We start from the raw sequence: 8,887 nt of genomic DNA, 5'->3' as shown, positions 1-8,887 counted from the left end.
CTGTGACAGCCAGAAATCTTGCTTGTTTGTAGGTGACCAAATACTTATTTTCCACCATTATTTGCAAAAAAATTCTGTCAGACAAAATGATTTTCTCAATTTTTTTTTCACATTTTGTCTCTCATAGTTGAGGTCTACCTATGATGTCAATTACAGGCCTCTCTCATCTTTTTAAGTGGGAGAACTTGCACAATTGGTGACTGACTAAATACTTATTTTCCCCACTGTATCTGCTGGAAGTAACACCCACAAACAAAACCTCTTCAACTTCAGAACAGACGTTTAGTTGTTTTATTGTAAAAATAGGTATCTATTATCCTTTTATAAAACTTATGCTGTGTTCACACTGTATATAAAACGGACCCAGTTCTGATTTTTTTCAACCATATGCAACCTGTTTTATTTACTGGTATTTATTTATTATGACAGTCTGATGTTAGAAAAGCATTTTTTCACCCCCAAATGTGACACAGGTCTTTTTCATAAATGGTAAATGGACTGTGTTTATATAGCACCATTCTATCTAACCAGGATACTCAAAAAAAAGTTTGTAGTCATTTCCTTGTCTCCGGTGAGGAGATTGCAGGTGTCGAAAAGAAAGTCACCAAAATTTCAAATCTAAAATGATTCCTGCTAAACAGTTTTTTAAGCCCTGTTTACGCATGAATGATCTCTGAAAACTTCAGAGATTTTCTGTTGCATGAGAACAAGTTACAAGTTTATACAGTAATGTTGTAATTGATGAATGTCCTGTAGTTTCAATGCCAGGCCAGTAGCTAGTGCTGTGATTTTTGTATTTCCACAACACTTCAGTATCAAGCATAACAGTGAGGTCTAAAATGATGAATACTCAAACATTCATTTGGACCAATGTTGAGGTTGGGTTGCTCATGAGTGATCAGCACAAACAGAACTTTGATATCCACCATTGTTACTGTTGTTCATCTACTTGCTCAAGCGCAGAAAAGCTATTGACATTGAGTTTGGCTTCACGTAAGTTGCGGTTTCTTTTGAAACGATGCCGGGCATTTCCACAAGTCTCTCTTCAGACCTGAATTGAAAAAGCTTCAGTGTCMGAGAAAATGGCTGCTGTTGTAGTTTACATGAACGGCCGAAACAAAGCAGAAATGCTACTGTTTCGCTTAAAAACTGTGTTACGTAAACAGGGCCTTAAAGACTTTTGTTTCCCATTCAATAAGTTTCTCAGTTCAAAGCTGAAATGTACAAAGTTTTATGCTTAAWCTGTTGTTGAGCTGTTCATTTAGTCAACTGCTGAATTCCAATGAAAATAAGTTTTACTCCCCTCCCTCCTGATGGTCCATAACCGATAGTCTAAACCTGATCTCCATGCTCGATGTTTTGGTCACATACATAATTCTGTGAAACCATCTGAGTCGTCTCAAAGCTGCMTTCTGTGTGCTGGAAAGGTGAACCTGAGATCTCCTCATCTGTTTAACTTTGGAGTTTTTCTGTTTAACGTAAAGTGCTCCATAGTGAAAACATTGTGAAATTCCACCCTTGCGTGTTTGTGTGGACAGCCAAAACACAACCTTTTTTCAACAGCGATGTCATATCCTTATATTTATTCTGAAGTAGGAGAGTGAGGTTGTCTTCTTTTCTCATGATSTTTACATTTTTCACTCCGCAAACTTCATGTGCATGTTAATGCAAGACACTTTGCAGCACCACATACAGGCCCGGCATAGTTACTACAGCGTTTTAGTTCGTTTTTAAGGTTTTGTGTTAGAAATGGTGCCATGTTCACAAGGATATTTTTAAAAACAAAAGAGAAAAAAATGTTTTGCAAAAACTGTGTTTTTATCAACAAACCRCCTCTTTTTCTTCTCTGTCAAGACATGACAGGTCATTCTCATTCCTGATTYGTCAAATATCGACACATGTCCAAGGTTCCCTCTGCGTCCGGTTTTGACGTGTCGGGTAACCCCCTCCCATCAGTTATTGAYGAGATGARAACAASGAAGAGGAGYCCGTTGTCATATTTTTGAAAAGTGTAGAAAATGCACCTCAAGTAACGGTCCCAAACCCTAAACTTAACTTCTATTATCCCTAGACGTCCTATCCCTGATTTCACTACCTAAAATTAACCAGTAATCCTGATCCCTAATATTAACCACRGGCTCCAACCTGAAGAKATGAACWTGGAAAAGCCCATTGTGTCAATAACTGACGTGAAGGGGTTACCTGATGTGTCAAAACSGGACGCAGAGGGAACCTGGACAAGCATCAATATGTGGCAAGTTGGGAGTGAGAATGTGTTGGGCATGAACATTACTTTCTTCCAAAGAGTTTCCTTCTCTACATGATACAAGTGAACATTTGAGTTTGACCTGCAGCTCAGACTCTGCTGTGTAGCACAACAGTTTAAAAGCTTGAGTCTTTTCACCTTTTTGGTTTTGAGTTGAGAAAATTTCTCAAATGAGATGTGAAAGGTCTTCAAGAAGCTAACAGAAGTCCAGTGGCCTTTGATTGAATTTGTAAAAGTCTGTATGTGAACATGTGATGGAAGGTGTCAGGGTTGAAGAGTTGTTTTAACTGTGAATYCACACGTTTGTGCATGCAAAAGATTCCTGAGGGTTTATATATGCCTGTGTGTGTATGGCTTGTCTGTGTATGTTTGTGCTTGTATGTGTAGAATTTTATGACTTAACACTTTTCTGAATCACCAAACTCTGCACAGCTGGGCGCTCAGTAGAGATTAAAACAGCTACAGGCTTTCAAGGAGCTAGGTGAAACACCATGGGGTTTAGACCCTGCATGGTCTGAAAGGGGTTAAGGTTCAGAGGTCAAGGATTAAACACCATCAGGTACGGGCAGTTTGATGGGTCCACTCAGTGATGGCGCAGAAAGCCTTTAACTCCAGACAATGACTATTTGCCAATGGCTGATCTTGATGGGAAAGCTACCATTCAATCAGGAACACATGCAGCACCTTAAAACAGATCAGTCAAGCATGTCCAAATTCTCAAGCTGCTTGACCCCTGACCATGTGTAAGCTTCCAAATGGATCATTACTAGCTAGTATGGTATCATTTGTGTGGTTAGTGGGAAAATTCCCACTCTTGTTCAGTTCTCTTTGTTCAACTAATCAGTATTAGGAGAACAGAGTTAAAGTACAAATGGAGTTTATAGCTGATTCTTTTTTAGCTATTGTCATAATAAGCTCTTGTTTTTATGGCTTTGGTTGTTTAAGCATGTTGACAGATTAAGCTATGCAGCTGATCAAAGACTTCCTTTTCAACCTTACCAGAATTTTTACCCATTTGTTTTGCCTCCGTAGCTTCCCTTGCTGTCCAACCGTCGGTGGTGATTGAGGATAAAGAGCGAACGTGTGATTCCTTACTCATGTGCATTGTCACCGTACTGAGTCACGGCCTCAGGAGTGGAGGAGGTGTTGGGGACGTCCTGCGGAAGCCATCCAAAGAGGTACAGAAACAAAACAACACCAAAATAAGAAACATCACACAAGTTTCTTGAAGCATGGAAGGAAAAAATGCTAAACCGAGTGGGAAAGACAAAGAAAGCACTTTCTTGTTTTTGTCCGACCTGACAAGCCGAAACACAAGACATACTGTGTAATTCTTGCATGTAAAATTAGATGGAATTGAATTAAAGTGAATGAAGAAAACCCATGCCATAGAGCTCAGAAATGCAATTTATGTGTTAATAAAACGAAACAAAGATTTAATTTAATTTAACTTCAAATGGTGCCTAACAAATCACATTCACTTGGTGAAAAAGAGAGTTTTTCCAGCTAAGACGATTTGTGAAAAATGCAGCAGCAACTGCAGTTGGTTTGAAACAAACAAACCTAGAGATGTCCTCAGCTGAAGGATTGGAGCGTTTGCATCAAAGACTTTCATAACCTCAAGCATTCCACCAATAAGGAAGTTATTGAATACAGGATAAGTACAAGGATGAACTCCTCTATAGAACAAATCAGGTGAAGCTGACTCAAAGATTGAGGAAATGTTTCAGTCTTTTATCACTGCCTGTCAAAAGTTTGGCCATGCCTGATTCCATTTATTATTATTATTATTATTATTATTATTATTATTATTATTTAATTATTACCTCATGAAGCTGATTGAGAAGAAGCCAAGTGTGTGCACAGCTGTAATCAAATCAAAGTGTGCCTACTTTTAACGATTCTAAAACATATTTTGGTTTGGTTTAACACTTAAGTTTACCACACAGTTCCTCCTTTGTTCCTTCATGACCTGAACACTTTCTTTATTAATTTACAATATAGGAACAAAAAAAAAAGAAAACATTGAATGAGAAGGTGTGTCCAAGCTTTGACAGGTAGTGTCACTTGACTCAAAGATTGAGGAAACGATTCAGWCTTATATAACCCTCCCTCAGGTTAACGTTTATGCAAATTTTCTCCAAGTCATGTCGGGTCAAGTATGATGTAACATTATTATACTTTATTTAGTTCCGTTTAAGTTGGACGTGAGTTTCAGGTAATTACACAACTAGATAGCTACCTGTTTATACCGAGAGGAAACGTTGATCAGCCCATGTCAGAACAAATGTTGGAACTTTTATGCGAGATTTAAAGTTATTTAAAACTCAAATACGTTTGCTTTTTGTTACTTAATCTGTGTTTTTGTTAAAATACACTGATGATATGAAATCTTACAATAAAACTAAGTGAGACGATGTTTGTGTTCAATATTTGTATACAAAAGGAAAGAGCATTCACTTTAAGAAACGGAATATATATATATTTGCAACCTCTTATTTAAAAAAATTAATTTAAATATATATATTTTTTTAATTATACAATGTTTTTTTTAAGTTTCTATTTTGTCTGGTTACTTGTACTGTCAATGTGTTTTATGATGAGCTGGCTAACTTGTGCAGCTTTATCTGTGATCTGTGATTAGCTTTATAATGGTTCATTATTACTTGTTTCCAAAACAGTTTGGCAAGTAAAAACAGGACTGCACTGAGATGGAAATACTTAAAAACGCTGAATGACATCATCATTGTGTGTACATAAGTTAGTACTTCAAGGTGATGTGACTTTTACGTTGTGGCGACATGCGGTTAAATAGGAAGGTTTGCGTGACATCTTCATTTTGTGTCTGTTTTTTTTTAAGTTTCCTTTTTGAACAATTGTAGTTTCTTTTTTTTCTACCAATAGCACTGTGCATGAATGTAAAATATTGTTGAATACTATTAATATTTATCCAGTGACCTAACCTTATAATAAAGTGCAATGACATCAGTTCCAAAATCCAACAATTCAATCTTAATTCAGGTATACATGGTTGTCAGTTGGATTCAAGGTGGTCACTAGAGTTAATTTACTTCATCAAACACAAAAACTGCTCTAAATTATTATAGTTATTTTTAGAAATATAGAGCTAAAATTTGGTGTGGTAGAAGCTGAGAGTCATCCCCAGCACCTATGCTTTGAGTGATAATAGATGGCGTGATACTTTTGTTTAAAACATTTGCATGGAAGATGCATTCCATCAAGGAAGCTCAATCTACAACAGGGATTATGTTTTTTTGACTGAGCCTAATGTATTTAGGCTTCATTTGTAACAACATCTCCATGGTCTATCAGATGCAGTCCTACAGATGTGGATACAATTTGTTGTTGCCCTTCCAAAATAAATAAATCAATTCAATGAAGTAAATTGACTACCGTACTTATAGCGCCTTTCTACCAACCAGGATACTCCGAGTGCTTTATACTACAACATGTGTCCTCATTTACCCATTCACATACACTTTTTCATTCAGCACTCTACTGTGGAGACTAATCAGTGCTTTAAATCACACTCTGGCCAGAAGTGACTCAATAACAGGGAACCAAACTACCAACTCTCTGATTAGAGGATGACTCGCTTAACCACTCAGCCACAGCCGTTGATTACTTTAACTCCTTTTTTTATCATCCACACTAACTGTCTGAGCAATCTGGGGCTGCATTTTTTCTTGCATCCACCTCCAGGGTGGTTGGCTGCAGCCCCATGTATACGCTAGTTTTTTTTATTAATCTTCTTAGTTGAGGTCAGAGGTATGGGGCACCAAGTGTAAATTGAAAAGTTAATAAATGTCACTCATACGTTTTTCATTTTTTAACTCTGAATGTTAAAACTTTTCCGCTAACATTTTATTTAGCTCTCTGTTCTTACATTTTCACATTTTTAAATGTTAAATAATATACATAAATATTAAATTCTAAATCTAAATAGTTAAATCTTAAATGCTGAATTTAAATGTTGAAGTGTATATTTAAGAATTTCGGAATGGAATGCAGCCTTTCTGTTGGTGCTTGGCTCAATGTCGATGTCAAATTAATTTTTAGCTCATTACAAACAACAAAGCTGACCAAAGTTCTTTACAGTTCAGTCAAAGACTTGTATCATTACAAAAACTAATTAAACACCCCACCCCCACAAAAAAATAACACTAAGAAAAAGACATCAGCGCTAACTGAACCTCAAACTCTAGCTCAACGAAAAGCCAAAGAGTTGGGTCTTCAGCAAAGCTCAGGACGTGTCATTATCGTGTGACAATAGCAACCACTAGTGCTTGAACGCAGTTAAAACTTCCCTATAACACATCAAACTTGTAGTTACAGTTGTTGTCTGAGCTGCATTTGAAAATGCTGGACCTCAGGTACCATCCATTACCATCCATACATTATAAATTTAGATTTTAAATACCATCTTCAGCTGCATTAGAAGCATTACCAGGAACTAGCAGCGGCTGGTGTTGACGTTTGTCTCAGGATGATGACATCATTTGGGTTAGCTAAAGCCAACCTCTGCTAATGCTATTAACTCTACTATTTAAATCTAATTTCAAAATGTGTTCATTTAAATCAATATGAATGGTATGTGCAGACCAGAAGTTTGAAGGGCAGCTCAGACACCAGCCACGACGGCAAGTTTGAAGTGTTGTAGGGTGGCGTTAGCTGAGTTACCTCCGTTTTAATGTTAGCGGTGTTAGCGGGTCCTTCTGTCTCGGGATGATGACATCCTAACAAGAGCTGAGTGCCAATGGCAAAGGTTGCAATACATTTTGAAATACTAAAATGTAAACTTTGACATTTAGGATTTAACGTTTACATTTAGACTTGTACATTTAGATTTAGGATGTAATATTTACAAATATTATTTAACATTTAGTATTAATGACTAAAATGTAAGAAAGGTGAGCTAAAAAACAATAAAATGTTGGTGGAAAAATCTTTAAATAAATAAATAAAACTAAATGATGTAAATGTGTAGGTGAAATGTTGAACATTTTATTTTACAGTTGGTGCCCCATACAAAGGTGCATGAAGCTGCTTGGAGATGGTTCTGTTGCCCATACTGTTTTAGATTATTTTTGTAAAATAAACAGCAAAACACTTATTTTCCCAAATACTTGTTTACTTTATCACATAGTAAAGTCATGCAGATATACTTTGGACAGTTGCTGTGTATTGTCTCTTATATGGCCACAGAATAATAATAAAAAAAACACAGAACAGTTCAGCTTTGATTTGCAAATATATTTATCTTGTACCTCTGTCACCATTTCGGTTCAATAGTGGTAAACGGCATAGAAAAGACAAAACAATACTGATGTTCTAAATGTTTTAGATAACTATAATGTAGCTTTTTGGTAAAGATAATAAAAACTACAGGTTAGTAACATGATTGGGCATGATAAAGTTAGGAGTAATGATAGGCGAAGGGGGTTTCCAGTCTGTCAACTGTGTGTGTAAAGTTTAAACAATTTTAGAGCAATGATGAAAAATACACATAATGGCATRGTTATGGCACTCAGTCTACACTGCAAATAAAAACAGCCATTATTCTGCAGTAGAAGCCGTCAACATTTTATTTTTTTGTTTTTACTGTCTGGAGGGACTACAGATGTAAATTAGCCTTAGGCTAAATATGGTGCAATGCATCGTGTTTTTATGTTTGTTTTAATTGCACACTGTCCTGACTAAATAAACTTTTAAAAAAAAGAGAGAAAGGAGAGAAAAAATATRGTATAAACTTGATCTAGAGAAGTTGCTGCCTTTTCTGAATATGAGCTCAGTTTGTACTGATAAAGGATTTATTTTTTAGAAGATGAACTCGTCTGATATGTCAAAATTTAAAAATCTTTTTCGTACAGTACATGGGTGACGTCTCTTTGCGGGTGAATATTAAAAAAAGAATAAAATGAGTTCTCTCTCTCTCTCTCGACTCCCACAGGAGCCCTTGTTCGCAGCCCGAGTCATCTACGACCTGCTCTTCTTCTTCATGGTCATCATTATCGTTCTCAATCTCATCTTTGGTGTCATCATCGATACTTTTGCCGACCTGAGAAGTGAGAAGCAGAAGAAAGAGGAAATCCTGAAGACGACTTGCTTCATTTGTGGTGGGGGGAAATGATTCAAGCAGAACAAATGTTAAATGTTATTTTATTAAAACAATGTTTCCCTTGACATTTCTCTGGCAACCAATGTGCTCACTATCATTTTTAGCCTTACGGGAACATGACTCGCGAACTTTGTCACAAATCGTCTATCTTTTTACCATCACTGCCTTAAGCAGTCACGCTGTCTCGTAAAAAGAAAATTAAAGCACAGGAATACGATTCAGTTTAGTTCAAGTCTAAGTTGCAGTCAATATTTAACATGTTGCACAAAACCTTAGTCAAGCAGCGCAGCGTAAATGTTGACACTTGCAGTTTAACTAAAGGGAAATCAAAAGAGTGGTCTGCACGAAGCATGCGAGCGTGGAACTGCTGTGCAACGGATTCCCATCAGGGCTGTTTGCAAAATGGGGGCTGTTTTTCTGTGTAAAAGAAAACACACACACACACACACACACACACACACACAAAAAAAAAAAAAAAAACA

The 8,887-nt window shown here is 36.6% G+C and overlaps 1 protein-coding gene across 1 annotated transcript in view; it reads left to right on the top strand.

The window, feature by feature from the left end:
• itpr1b (inositol 1,4,5-trisphosphate receptor, type 1b) overlaps positions 1-8,887 on the top strand; it is a gene marked incomplete in the record, with an annotated part of 134,739 nt that overhangs the window by 105,360 nt on the left and 20,492 nt on the right. Inside the window, 2 exon segments of the mRNA XM_014021964.1 lie at positions 3,299-3,444; positions 8,238-8,403. Coding sequence (XP_013877418.1) covers positions 3,299-3,444; positions 8,238-8,403 — 312 coding nt within the window.

Source organism: Austrofundulus limnaeus, unplaced genomic scaffold (assembly GCF_001266775.1).
Source record: "Austrofundulus limnaeus strain Quisiro unplaced genomic scaffold, Austrofundulus_limnaeus-1.0 Scaffold312, whole genome shotgun sequence".
Lineage (NCBI taxonomy): Eukaryota > Metazoa > Chordata > Actinopteri > Cyprinodontiformes > Rivulidae > Austrofundulus > Austrofundulus limnaeus.
The sequence above is the reverse complement of the archived record's forward strand: the minus strand, read 5'-3'. Positions and strand labels throughout refer to the sequence as shown.